Source organism: Orcinus orca, chromosome 3 (genome assembly GCF_937001465.1).
Source record: "Orcinus orca chromosome 3, mOrcOrc1.1, whole genome shotgun sequence".
Classification (NCBI taxonomy): Eukaryota; Metazoa; Chordata; class Mammalia; order Artiodactyla; family Delphinidae; genus Orcinus; species Orcinus orca.
The window spans coordinates 154,784,323-154,799,197 of NC_064561.1; the positions used below are offsets into that span (position 1 = coordinate 154,784,323).

At 35.1% G+C, this 14,875-nt stretch overlaps 1 protein-coding gene across 4 annotated transcripts in view; it reads left to right on the forward strand.

Moving 5' to 3' along the window:
- Window positions 1-14,875, forward strand: part of CPLANE1 (ciliogenesis and planar polarity effector complex subunit 1) — a 128,585-nt gene that overhangs the window by 27,064 nt on the left and 86,646 nt on the right. For all 4 annotated transcript variants that reach the window (XM_033421246.2, XM_033421252.2, XM_033421253.2 and 1 more), the window contains 9 exons: window positions 947-1,175; window positions 2,268-2,407; window positions 5,000-5,217; window positions 7,779-7,943; window positions 10,597-10,735; window positions 11,933-12,042; window positions 12,162-12,320; window positions 12,437-12,545; window positions 14,204-14,504. In XM_033421246.2, coding sequence (XP_033277137.1) covers window positions 947-1,175; window positions 2,268-2,407; window positions 5,000-5,217; window positions 7,779-7,943; window positions 10,597-10,735; window positions 11,933-12,042; window positions 12,162-12,320; window positions 12,437-12,545; window positions 14,204-14,504 — 1,570 coding nt within the window. The remainder of the gene's footprint in view (window positions 1-946; window positions 1,176-2,267; window positions 2,408-4,999; window positions 5,218-7,778; window positions 7,944-10,596; window positions 10,736-11,932; window positions 12,043-12,161; window positions 12,321-12,436; window positions 12,546-14,203; window positions 14,505-14,875) is intronic.

Sequence of the window (14,875 nt, forward strand, 5' to 3'; positions counted from 1 at the left end):
GCTGTTTGCCTATGCAGAATCAAACAGTCATCGATTGACTAAATTTTTCGTTTCTTTCCATATCTTTGTCAAAGAGCTAAAATGTTAGTGCTTGGTGTGGGCAGAGCCTATGTAGATCACATAAGAAACTAATCATTTCATTTCAAGGAGCAAAAACCTACATATACTAATTACCAGTTTTATTTTGAGGGAGTGAGTGAAAATCTTAGCAATATGTATTTTTTAAAAGATAACAGTTCTGTCATAGTATTTTCAAATTTCTCATTCAAGTTACTTTAATTAGGGAAAGATACAGAAGGCTGGGGAGAAGGATATTATTACCCTTTGTATTTAATCTCAGGCCAGACTGAAATCTTGTCATTTGTTCAGGATTACTGAAAATCACAGTTTTCTACTTTCTGTTAAACACTGAACATTGAACATTTAATATGCTTGAGTATTACCTCAAACTAGATTTTTATCCCATGACACTATGAGGAATGCAAAGTCAGGTAAGATGCAGTCTCTACCCTCCAGATTTCATAATGCAGTAGGAGAAATAGCTATATATTTCAGAGCAGCCCACAGTAGTAAACTGTACACTGTGACCGGTACGTTTACGTGTGTGTGTACGTTTATATTATCTGACCAAAAAGTTTCATTAAACTGTACTTATTTACCTTTATTTTGTGTAATGCACTCTGATACTGTCTCTTTTGTTTCTGTGTCTACTCAGTTTCATGTTTTTAGGAATGCTGACATTTGCTTCATGACCCACTAAAGAGACACAGTGTTCAATGTTAAAAAGACTATTCTAGAGTACGTTAAGCATTATTTTAGGCCATTTTGTATGTATCTTCCTTGTTGTGGTTTTGTGTAGGAAATACTGATTGAAGAGATCTATAAAAAGAGGTGTGAGTTCTTGTATATATAATTGTAAAATCCATTTTCTTTAATTTACTCACAGAGCAGCCCTTTCGACTTATTCCTCTGCAACACTCGAAGGTGGCCAGTGTTGTTAGAGAGCAGAATCTTTCTAATGTGTGGACAGTTGAATATGCCCTTGAATTATTATTTATTGGTGGCCTGGTTCCAGAAGCTGTGTGGTTGGCACAGAAACTTGGAGACTGGAAGACGTCTGTTTCCATTGGTGTGGCCTTGCAGCTGTTCTGTAAACATGATAGCAATTTCACAAGGTATGTATTTTTAGGAAAGTATGATGGTGTCATCTAAAATATTTTTTATTTCAGTCATTGCTGGTATTTATGCATTTTGTGGAATCCTTAGTTCAGCATTGTCCAATAGAACTTTTTTCAGTAATGGAAATATTCTATATGTGCTACCCAATCTGATAGCTACTAGCCACATGTATTTATTGAGCACTTGAAATGTGGATAGTAAGACCAAGGAACTGGATTTTCCATCTAATTTTAATTAATTTAAATTTAGAGGGCTATATACATCTAGTGGCTACTGTATTGGACAGATCAGAGGCTTACGTACAGTGTTAAAACATCTATTTAGCACATTAATTTGTTAGTAGTGCCCTCAAAGGGCCTATAGTCAATGGGAAAGTTTGTCTTTCCCAAACAGGATTTGAGTTTTAAGCTAATCAAACTAATCCCTATATTTTAACTATTCTGAAGGTTATGGTATTGCTGTGTCTTCTATATTTTTTAATTCAATAATTCAATGTATGTTTATTTATTAAGTAACTCTGTATCAAGCTCTATGCCAGGTGTTTTAGTGGATTGTAAACTTAAATGGTACATAGTTTCTATGCTTAGGCATTTATAGTTTAATAGGGAAAATAGGACAAAACATTATTACAATTTACATAGTATGGTAAGAAAAGTGCCCGTGGTACAGTAGGGAGAGCACTAGTATCAAGTGAGGGAAGGACAGGAAATACTTTATGTGGGAGATGTCATTTGAGATGGGCATTGAAGGGAAGATGGGATCTTGACAAACTGAGTAGCTGTAGGGAGAGAGAACATTCCAAATGTGAGCAAAGGCATATGGCAAAAGCAAGTTTGGCTTGGTTTGGATAGAGTACATTTGTAGGGCAGCAGTGGGAGGTAAGGATGAGGAGATATATTAGTACCATAATTATGGAAAGCCTTAATACTATCCTTAATACAGTATTTCCTTGCTTATTTCTTGTCTAAATATAGGATGAATAAAGTGAATTTCTCTGTTCTTTAAAATTTCATGTTTAGCTCTTGATGTGTGTATGTTTCCTTTTTTCAAAATTTGTATTCTTTTCCCTTAATTTGATGTGATTTCAGGTCCAGGAAAAAGGGTCTGAATCTACCATTAAATATGACTCCAGCACAGATTTTCCAGGAAAAACTGCAGTGTTTTTTAGGTCAGCCGGCCTCTTTGGAAGCAAAAAAAGAAATGGGCTCAAAATACAAACAGTTTACAGGTGTGTTACCTATGTATGGTCGACACATGTATCGGCTTAATTAATATAAAGCTTATGGTATTTTAAAAAGCTTTTAAGTACCCACACATATATTAATGCTTTGAAGTAATAAGCTTATCAAAAATAAGATTTTGCTATTTATTCTTAATAATGGGAGCATCCCAAACTGATACAGTTCAAAATACAATGTTCAGTATCTGAATGATATTCTGATTTTCCATACATAGCCTTTCTTTATACTAGTGGTATTTTGCTGCATTTAGATTGTTTTCTTTTGCAGTCATAGAATCGTAGAATCTCAGATGTCAAGGGGTACTTAGAACCTCTTGCCTAATGCATAAATCGTAGAGTTGTTTTTTGCTTTTAATTTGAAAAGTTCTGAGTGGTATTATAAAAAAATAATATAATATTACATGTAATACATGGATTTACCCAGGAGCCCTATAAAATTCGTCTGTTTTAAAGAGGGGGAAATTTAGACAAAAAGTAATGAAGTCTGTTATTTAAAGTCATATATTTAATGATAAAACCAGGATAGCTGTTTTGTTTTATTAGTGCTTGTCTCCATTAAGGAGTGAGACTTCTCTAGATTCCTAGAGCTTATTAATTATAACTTCTCTTTCTGGAAAGAATTCATAATACTTGGAAATCAGACTGAAAATTTCTTTGATAATTTTCTGTCAGGTTTTTTTTTAAGTAAATGAAAAGATAATGTATCTACATGAAAGTTGATTTTGAAAAAAAGGACTAAAAAATTCCCAGTCTGAACTTCCAGTTCTGGCAATATATTGTTTCAGATGATCTGAAAACTCTCCTACAATAAATACATAGATACAGTGTGTTTCTAGATAAAATATAAAGATATGCATTTAAAGGCTAAGATTTAAAGAAAGTAAGGGAAATTTCCAGGGGTCAGAAAGAAAGAGAAAAAGTCAATGGATTCCACCCCTAGGTATTTACCCAAGAAAAATAAAAACATAGGTCCACTGAAAAACCTGTATATTGAATGTTCATAGCAGCTTTTTCATAATAGCCAAAAACTTGAAACAACTCAAATGCTTATCAACTTGTGGATGGAAGAACAAATTGCAATTTATCTGTACAATGGAATAATAATTAATAAAGAGTAGCAAACTACTGATAACATGCAACAACATGGATGAATTGAAGAACCATTATGCTGAATGAAAGAACTCAGAAATAAAACTACACACTGTGTGATTCCATTTATGTGATTTTATAAAAAACAACACTATAGGGACAAGAAACAGATCAATGGTTACATGAGAGTAAGGGGGGAATTGACAACAAAAGGGTATAAGAACTTTTGTGGAGTGATGAAAATGTCAAAATTCATTGAACTGGGGACTTCCCTGGTTGTCCAGTGGTTAAGACTCTGCACTCCTAGTGCAGGGGGCCCAGATTCCATCCCTGGTCAGGGAACTGGATCCCGCATGCCACAACTAAGCCACGTGCCACAGCTAAGACCTAGTGCAGCCAAATAAATATTTTAAAAAACAGAAAACAAACAAAACTCATTGAACTGTACACTTAAAAAGGATAAATTTTAGTGCACGTAAATTATACCTCAACAAACTGATTTAAAAACAAAAAACTCAGCAGATGGTTAGTGAACTGGAAAATGAATTTGATCTATCTCTGTATATATACACACAAAAAAAATATATAGAGAGAGATAAAAATGTATAGATATAAAGAAAAGAGTTGGAAAATATGAAAGAGAAGTTAAACTTTGTATAGAATGTTGTGGAAGACACAACATATGTGTAATAGGAGTTTCAGTAGAGCCACACCAAATTCTGGATAGTGACTACCTCTGGAGAGAGGAAGTGAAATATGATTGGTACCTAAGGAATTTCAGCTGTATTTGCAACATTCTTTTTAATCTAAATTGAATGTAGGAAACATGTTAATATCAGACAAGGATGAAGTCAGTACGTGAGTGTTTTCATATTATATTCTATACCTTAAAGTATGCTTAAAATATTTCCTAATATAAAAGTGCGTAAGTCTCCAATTCTGCCACCTGCATCTCTGCATTTTGCCTTCTGGAACATGTCTCCATATGTACATACACTTATATAATTGAAGCCATACTGTATGACTATTTTGTATATTTCTGGGGGTTTTTTTAGCTTCACAAGTCCTTTTTATTATAAAAGTACTGTGATGGACTATTATGAAAAAGAAAATAATTACTCTCTCACTGCCTTCATGTAATGTTGTATATTATTTTGGAGTCTTTCTTGACATTTTATTTTTCCCATTAATATTTTTTTCTTATATTATTATTTTTGAGTCACAACTATATTCCAAGAATTTTTTATTATATAATTGTTATTACAGTGTCTTGTATAATTTTGGAAAAGTCTTTGTGCTCTGATTACCTATAATCTTAAAAGTAAGAGAATCTTTATTAAGTTTCTATCTAGAAGTTTGGGTGTTTTGCATGTCAACCAATATGTTCATTTTTGGCAATCAGCTTTTTCAGATATGAAATTTTATCCTACAAAATAACATGAAAAGTATAATATAAATTTTAACTACTTTACCTAATTTTGTATTTGCTAGATCCCATTGAAGAAGAAGATGCAGATCTGCTATTTGGTTCTGTGCAGGAAGTACTGAAAGCAGCAGTTATGGCTGATGCAGATATTCTTTCAGAGACATTTCAGCTTCTGATAAACTCTGCCAAGGACTTCAGTCAGAGACTGTGGGGCTTAGTGCCGGTCGGCTTGTATCTTCCAGCTCCTCCATTATATTGTCCTCAGCCAGCTATTCTTAGTGAAGTAAGCTTAATGCTTAATCTTTCAATTAATTTAAAGTTGATTTTGTCCAATTTTTAAAATAATCAACTTGTTAATAATCATCAAGTTAAAAATGCAGGCTCTGAAGCTAACTTCTGGATTCCAGCTTTGCTGTTTATTTATTGTGTAATATTGGGCAATGTACTAAACTGATGTTTAAGTTTCCTTATCTGTAAAATGAAGTTGATGATAGTACCTCTGACAGCATTATTGAGAGTATTGAATGAGATATCCTGTAAAAGCTTTTACTTTAGGGCCTAGGACACATAGTAAGCATTCAATAAATGTTAAAATTATTTCAATAATAAAACAAAATTAAGAGATATTTCTCTGTATCCAGATTTTTAAAAAATAAACATTTGTTTAGGGTAGCAAAAAGAATGTCAGAATTTAGAAGCCATACATTATTTTTTATTTATTTATTTATTTTTGGCTGCATTGGGTCTTCGTTGCTGCGTGCGGGCTTTCTCTAGTTGTGGCGAGCGGGGGCTACTCTTCGTTGCGGTGCGTGGGCTTCTTATTGCAGTGGCTTCTCTTGTTGTGGAGCATGGGTTCTAGGCATGTGGGCTTCAGTAGTTGTGGCATGTGGGCTCAGTAGTTGCAGGTTGCAGGCTGTAGAGTGCAGGCTCAGTAGTTGTGGCGCATGGGCTTAGTTGCTCTGCGGCATGTGGGATCTTCCAGGACCAGGGCTTGAACCTCGTGTTCCTTGCATTGGCAGGTGGATTCTTAACCACTGTGCCACCAGGGAAGTCCCAAGCCATACATTATTTTAGTCTTTTATTCATCTCATTGTCTGTGCCTCTTTTGAAAGACTTAGTTTGATTTTTCTTTGATTTGAAAGGTCATTTTTTTCTCCTATACTTTTCAATTGATAGTTCTGTCTTATAAATAGCAATACTGTATTCCTCTGAGGAACTTTTCCTCTGCTCTTATTGAAAATCATAACATAGCTGGTTTTAGGATTTAAAGTGTTAATGTAAATTATTTACATTTAAATTGTTTTAATATTCAATTAGCTGTTTAAATTGATTCTGGTATTGTTTCTTTACTACTTTTTCAGAATTAGCAACTTTTTTTCTTTTTCTTTTTTTAGACTTATTTGCTGTATTCTCATTGTTATATTTCAAGTTACGTTTCAGTAGATTAAAATATTTCATTTGTTGATATTTCAGGTATAATATATTACAAATGGAAAGAATAAGTAGTCCATGGTATTTCTCAGTAATTCCTCTTTCCTCTCATATCTGAGTCTTCAGTATGTTGGTTTAGGAATTAGAAATAGCATTTAAGATATTTTTAGATACGCTGTGCTGATATTAGTTTGGTACCTATCCTTAGTAGTACTTCATTTTATTATTTTTTAGTAAAATAATCTCCAATGGTAGGATTTCTCTTAAATGTCCCTCTGTATCAGTTAGAACCCTTTGGGTTGTAAGTAACAGAAAACTTGGTAAATATTGGCTGGCATAATTGAGAAGTCCAGTTATGTTACCAAAGACTTGGGCTCTTTCTTTTAGTTTGTTTTCTAAGGTGTCAGCTTCAGTTTAAGGCTGGCTCCCTTTGTGGGAGCAGAATGGCTGCCAGTAGCTTCTAAGGATACCTTGTCCATGTCCAAAGGGAGTGGGAATGGGAGAAAGAAAAGTAGTAAAAAAGTATTTCTTTCCCAGCATTCCAAGCAAGAGTACTGAGAGTTACTCTTGTAAGACCGACTGAGGTCACTTCCCTGTCCTCGAATCAAACACCTTGACTAGGGCTAATACAAAGTACTGCTTGGCAATTGACTAGGGCCTTCCTTGGCAGCTAGGGATATGGGATCAGCTCTCCTTGAATCATTTGGCTATGTAGGAGAGGGGCAGATACCCAAATAAAAACTGAATACTCTTAAGAAGTGACAATGGTAGGAGAAGGTTGGGGAAGCAAATGTTTACAGTATTCACATTATCTCATTCTCTGGGAAATTAATCTGTAGCTACTGACTTGAATTGTGTTTATTCAAGAAACATTTGTTGGATCCTACCACATATTGGAGTTTACTCTATGCACTATATGACAAGGCCTTTGCTCCTGGGTAGTTCTCAATAGTGTGGGAAACAGATACATAAATCAGCAAGAATAGATTAGTGAAAGCTATAATGGAAGTCTGAGCAAAGACTCATAGTAGCACAGAATGGGAGGGCTTCACAGAGGAGGTGACATTGAAATATAATGGGATTTTTCCAGGAAGAGGAAGGGAAAAGTCATTCTTTTTGAAAGGAGCTTTCTCTGTAACATTCCACCCATGGAGTCCGGGGTGATGGCTTCAACTGTTGTAGCCAAAGACTTGGGATTAGGGTCGACTCACCCCTTTACATTGTTTGAGGTGAGAGAAGTGTTTCCTTGACACTAGAAATAGCAATAGTTAATCTCTGAGGCCATGTCTCAAAACTTCTTTTATAAATGTCCAGGAGTATTCTACTTTGAGAAGCACTATCTTTATTTTCACTTTAACATTTTAAGTTTCTGTTTTACTAGCTACTAAAATTGTTGTTATTGTTTCTTTTTAGGAAGATGGTGATGATCTTCTTCTAAAAGCTGAAAAAGATAATCGCCAAAAGGTGTCTGGAATCCTTCAACGTGTTCTCTTGCTTTTCCGGGCAGCTCGGTGTTCTTTTCCTGTAGCACAGTGGTACATCTTGCAGTTGAGATGGGCAAGAAAAGTCATGCAGAAGGTATGGAAATGTCCTAGTCACTTATGTGCTATTGAAATAGGGAAGAACCTTTTGTATTCTATTGCAAGTTAATCACTAAAGGTTTATTGCTTCTAACCTTGAATTATACATAATGGCCCATCTTTGGGAACCCTGCTTCCCTGGTAATGAGCATTAAGCTAAAATACCTCTTTTTAGCTAACAGGAAACGTCCTGACCAGGCCCACCTGTGAATGACTGCAGGGAGGAAGAAATTAACACATGCCCTCCAGAGGCTGATGGGAACCAGGAAGTGTTTGACTTTACTCCCTCCCCTTTTAGTATAAAAGGAGACTGAATTCTAACTCAGGCAAGATGGTTCTTTGTGGCATGAGCCCACCATCTTCTCTGTTTGCTGGCTTTCCGAATAAAGTCGTTATTCCTTGCCCCAAGAACTCAGTTCTCGATTATTGGCCTGTAGTGCAGCAAGCAGTATGAGCTTAGACTCGGTAACAGTATGGTAAACAATTTAAATATACTAATATTTATTAATATTTATAACTGTGATATTTTCCCAAGGAGTCCTGCCCTATAAATCCATAAATTTCAGGCTTATTTATAGTACGAAACCTGCTTCTCAAAGTAGAATACTCCTGGACATTTATAAAGGAAGTTTTGAGGCATGGCCTCAGACGCGGGCTTCTCATTGCAGTGGCTTCTCTTGTTGTGGAGCACAGGCTCTAGGCACGCGAGCTTCAGTAGTTGTGGCTCATGGGCTCTAGAGCGCAGGCTCAGTAGTTGTGGCGCATGGGCTTAGTTGCTCTGCAGCATGTGGGATCTTCCCGGACCAGGGATTGAACCCGTGTCCCCTGCATTGGCAGGCGGATTCTTAACCGCTGTGCCACCAGGGAAGCCCATATGTATAAGTTTTTGTGTAGACACATGTTTTTCATCCATGGGTCAAACTGCACCAATAATTGCAAGGATATAGGTAGCCAAAAGATACAGATGATATGTAGTGAACTCTGGAATTGCATACACTGCTCCAAGTCTTTTCTCACTGTAGAAGAATGTGTCCTGGTTTTTTTTTAATGTCATGACACAAAAGGGAACTATTTCAGTTATTTAACATCTCCTTTTTATATCTCTCTAATTATATAGCTTGGGTAACATTTTCCAGGGGTCATACTCCATAAATCCATACATTCTAGATTTGTTTCTAATAACCAGCCTAGACTGACTCTGTACATCTGGTAAATACCATTAATTTGTTTGGCAAGAAGTCTGTCCTTAGCATGCTTACAAGGGGATTTGACTAGATCGTGTCTTTCTGGAAGTGAATAGTAGAGGGAGAAAATAGATTACAAGCCTACTGCTAATCCTTTTCTTCCCAGGTTTATGTCTCTTAGATCCCTTTTCTTTTATTCTTTTTTTTAAATAAGTTTATTTTTATTTATTTATTTTTGGCTGCGTTTGGTCTTTGTTGCTGCGTGTGGGCTTTATCTAGTTGCGGCGAGCGGGGGCTACTCTTCTTTGCAGTGCACTTGCTTCTCATTGCGTTGGCTTCTCTTGTTGTGGAGCACGGGCTCCTGGTGTGTGGACTTTAGTAGTTGTGGCACACGGGCTCAGTAGTTGTGGCGCACAGGCTTAGTTGCTCAACAGCATGTGGGATCTTCCCGGACCAGGGCTTGAACTCGTGTTCACTGCATTGTCAGGCAGATTCTTAACCACTGTGCCACCAGGGAAGTCCCGCTTTTCTTTTATTCTATCACAGTTTCCTTTTAACACACAGTAGTTTCCTTTATTTTCTATTCTTGATTTGTTAGAGAGATTAGGTAGTTGGTCCTGAACTGTATTTTGGATTTGTCTGTCATTTTTTCATTTAGTGTCATTTAAGTTGTTCCTCTTTCTTTTTATTTTCTATAAGCTGGTAATTAATCTATCCTCATGAAAGTAGACAGATTTGATTAAATTCAGGTTAACATTTTCTTAGAATTGAATCCTTCATAAGTGGTATTGTATACTTCCCCTCTGCAGCATATCATGTTGCACATACGTCTTTTTCTTTCACTTTTCATGGTATGAGATGGATCAGTGAATTTGGGTCATGTTCCACCCACTATCATGTTCTCCATCAACCCATCAATTTTTTACCTAATTTAGCATTTATTGATGATCCTCGCTAGAGTCATTTTTTTATTAGGAGTTGCCAAATGATGACTTTATAATTCTGTCACTTATAGATTAGTTTTTTAAAGTTTTGTATGTAGATATACCTTTTTCTGTATTAGTTTTTAGGTAATGCACGTAGGTAGAGTTAGATACTTAAGTTTATTTTCTTTACTATTCCTTTGGGGAAAGTCAGGGGAAATAGCATTAAATTCTTTTTTATACAGAACTTTTTAGGCAAAACTGAGTGACAAGAGAGGTTAATTTGGCTAGAACGTTTTTTTTTTCCTTTGAGATTTAGCCTAGTGAATTTGTTGAGTTAAATTTGTGAGCTACGTTTCTGAAAGTACAAGTGATTTCAGGGATATTTTCTTACATTGTATGGGAACCATACTGTGTTTTCCACTCTTTATGGTTTATCTTACCTGCCTTGTTTGTTGCTTTATAGTTTCCTTAAAAATTGACTTATAAAAAAAAAAATTGACTTATATGACTGGTAATTAACATATTCTTTCTTTACTTTCAGATTCGAATGAAAGGATCCCTTCCTTCATTGAGTCCTTTCCCTCAGTCGTTACTTAATTTCTGTAAAGGAGGTGTAGCATTCTTTCGACCCGGGACAACTGGAGACCACAAGCTTGATGAAGTGTCCATTAAAGCAATAGGTTTGTCCAAAATGAGCTGTTTGCTTATAAATTAGGCCTAAATATTAGTAATGATATATTTTACATTTGATTCGGGGAAGTTTCATGTAACAATACTGTGCTGATAATGAAAAGACCGTATGTGTATGTTGCCACCATGGAAATATATCTGAGGGAATTACCTGGTGGTCCAGTGGTCAAGAATCTGCGCTTCCACTGCAGGGGGCACAGGTTTGATCCCTAGTTGGGGTACTAAGATCCTGCGTGCCTCGTGGTGCGGCCAGGGAAAAAGAAAAAAAAAAGGAAATATATCTAAGATACATTAGGTGAAAAAAAAGAGATAGTTGCAAAACTGTATATACATAGTATGATTTTATATATCTTTGTGTACCTGTATTACTTTTAATAAAAAAATTGTTTTATATTGGAAATTATATTTCTAATATTGAAAATTTTTTAACTTAAATGCCTATTTTTTTTTTTTATAAATTTATTTATTTATTTATTTTTGGCTGTGTTGGGTCTTTGTTGCTGTGCTCGGGCCCTCTCTAGCTGTGGTGAATGGGGGCTACCCTTCATTGCAGTGCACGGGCTTCTCATTGCGGTGGCTTCTCTTGTTGTGGAGCACAGGCTTTAGGCACGCGAGCTTCAGCAGTTGTGGCACATGGGCTCAGCAGTTGTGGCTCGTGGACTCTAGAGTGCAGGCTCAGTAGTTGTGGCACATGGGCTTAGTTGCTCCGCGGCATGTGGAATCTTCCCGGATCAGAGCTCAAACCTGTGTCCCCTGCATTGGCAGGCGGATTCTTAACCACTGTGCCACCAGGAAGTCCTTTAAATGCCTATTAATAAGTGATTTTCCAAATAAATTAACAATATGGTATTAAGTAGAGCTATGTGTATTGGCTTTGAAAAATATTTACAATATACTCTAAGTTTAAAACAAGTAAACTACCAATAAATAGAGTAGCTTATTTACTCTATAAAGTGTTTTTAATATTTTCATGCGAGTATGACATGTATGAAATATTCTGGAATAATATGTGTAAAAATTCTGTAAGGATCTCCACAACTTTTATATAAAGTATTGAGTATGAGCATGTTTCTTTTGTAATCAACAGTATAAAGACATTTATTTTGGAAAAAAAATAACCAACAGTTGTTATAATATTAATGTATATACTCATACAGTCTTCTTTCATATTTCCATTCCTGATTTAGGTTGCTTCAGAGAACTTTGTGCTTTGTGTTGGATGCTGCATGTCCGTGATAAGTTATCCTATAGTTGCAGGCAATATCAGAAGGCAAGGGAAAATGTGGAGGGAAAAAAGGTATCAATTACACAAGAATAAGAAAAATAAATATTACTTGGGAAATAATTGCTTGATCAAAGAATCTAGTCTATCTGTCTAAAGTGAAAAGGAAATGATATTTTTCAATATCCATTTAGGACCTCGAAGTGAAGTTTGATTCTTGTATGGTTGAGCACTGTCTCAGTGCAGTGGAATGGGCTTGTAGAATGCTACCGTTCTCTCGGTTTTCCAATATTGAAGAACTTATTCAGGATCTAATTTTGAGCCTCATTGGAGAACTGCCACCAATCAGAGAGGTAATGTAAATGTAGGTGAAAATAAACTAAATCAGAATCAGAGACTTTAAAGAATTTTAATTTTATTTATAATTAAGAATGATGCTCATAAAACTCATTTTTAAATTTTTCTGAAGGTAGCAGAAATTTTTGTGAAAGCGTTTCCCAATCCTGAGGACATAAGGGTTCCTGTAAGAGAAAAATATCACTCTCTTCAACAGAGACTCAGACACTATGTTGTGAAAGGTATTATTTGTCATTTCTTAGATATCTGATAGATAAATTGCTGAAGATTCTCATTTTGTTTTGAAAGCATTTATTTTCTAGTGCTTATGTTTTTATGCATTTCTCTTTGGAGATAGGAGTATGAGAAGTCAGAAGCACTTCCCCATTACGGAAGCACCAATTCTGTTGCTTTGGAACCAGACAAAGCTGACTTCATGTCATGGCTCTGTCAGTTAGTAACTGTGTGACCATAGGCAAGTTGCTCCGTATCTCTGAGCCTCTTTTCCTTATTTGTAAAATGAGTATATTAATACTTCTTTATGAATATGTATTGAAAGAGGATTAAAAAAGATAAAATATATAAAATGAATATATAGTGCTTTGTATAATCAGATATTTTATTGAAAACTAGTATTCTCCTTTTATGGTTATTTATGCTCCTTATTTTATACTATGCATTCAAGATGACCTTGTGAAAATTTTTTTTTATTGTGGTAAAATATAATACAAAATTTACCATTTTTAAGTGTACAGTTCAATGGCATTAAGCACAGTCATACCTTGGAGATATTTCAGGTTTGGTTCCAGACCACCATAATAAAGTGAATAATGCAGTAATGCAAGTCATATGAATTTTTTGGTTTCCTAGTGCATATAAAAGTTATGTTTGCAGTATACTATAGTCTATTAAGTGTGCTCTAAAAAAAGGCAATGTATATACCTTAATTTAAAAAGTACTTTATTGCTAAAAAATGCTAACCATTATCTGAGTCATAATCATAAGCAAGTCATAATCTTTTTGCAGTAGTAGCATTAAAGATCACTGATCACAGGTCAACAAAACAAATCTCATAATAATGAAAAAGTTGAAATGCTGTGAGAATTAGCAATATGTGACACAGAGACATGAAGTGAGCAAATGCTGCTGGAAAAATGGCACCAGTAGACTTGCTTGAAGGTTGCCCCAAACCTTCACAGATATTGCAATTTGTAAAAAATGCAATATCTGTGAAGTACAATGAAATGAGGTATTCATAATGTTGTAGAAATTTTTAAAGAATTCAGATTACTCTCTGTTTTAGAACTATAGTTATTTAAGTCTAGTAATATCCTATGATGTACATTATTGCATTAATGTACTTACATTGTATTTATATTTTTTCAGACTTTTTTGAAATCTCTAAAATGTCATGTTTATGTATTAATGATACTTAAAAATTTTTATGCAGGCAGTCTTGAAAAACCTCCCTTTCTACTGTTTTCTGTTACTTGAAGTCAGAAAGGTGTTTTTGTTTCTTTGGCTAAAATTATACTTATTTTCTCTTGTGTGCCACTCTATGGGAGTGAGAAGAATGTTAGTGATTCTTTCTCTAATTATCAGATTTTTGAACCAGTTAAATTGCTTCTAAATTTTTTGTTTTCCAGGGCATACTTTTTTATGGAGTCACTTTTATTGTTCTTTAATGGACCTTTTCTAGCTTCTCCTGTTCTACCTTAAAAATATGGACCATACCTTTCTAACAGATATTGAAAAAAAGCATGATCTGTAAGATTGTAGAACTAAGCCTTAGCCATCAGTTAGATTTCATGTTCCCAGGGGGGACCAGAATTGCGTCCCCTTATGTCTTGAGTTGAAACATTTTAATGAACTTTAAGGCCTTTTGTTCTTTTCTTTCTAGGTCCCCAAACTCAAGAAATGATGTCTGTTATCATGCATTCTATCCATAAAGTGAGGGTGAAAGCTCTGAAACGTGTGCAGAGAAATATAGGTTCTTTTGAGATGAATATATGGGAACCAACTGAAGAAGAAAAACCGGCTGAGGTTCTAGGTTTTGACAAGTTTTCCTTGGGAACTAGTTTGAGCAGGAGCACACTCACAGAACCAGGGAATTCTGTGGTCCACAGTGATGCAGATACAGCTGATACTTTCTCAGAAGCTTTGTTGGCTGGAGAAAAAAGTAGGATACATTTCTCTCAGAGGTACAATTGAGATCTTGTAATAGAAAGCATTCACTTCCTTTGGGAACAAAGTACTTTCAGTATTTTCATGCAACTGATTTTTATTTCCAGTAACCTCACTGATTGTATTATTACCACCCTCCATACCCACAAGAATGTTAGGAGTGTAAGATGAGACTGTTGAAAATCCATTTAAAATATTACTGAGATACAAAATAATTTTGCCACCTGAAGGTATAAAATAAAATGAGTAGATGAAATTCTAGAGTTCACTGGAGGACTTTTAGTTCTTTCAGCTATCTTAGACTTAAATAGTTCAGGATTATTTGGTTAGCTATATTATTTTTGGAGTTTCCAGGGAAGGAATTTGCAAATTCATCTTTTTTTTTCTT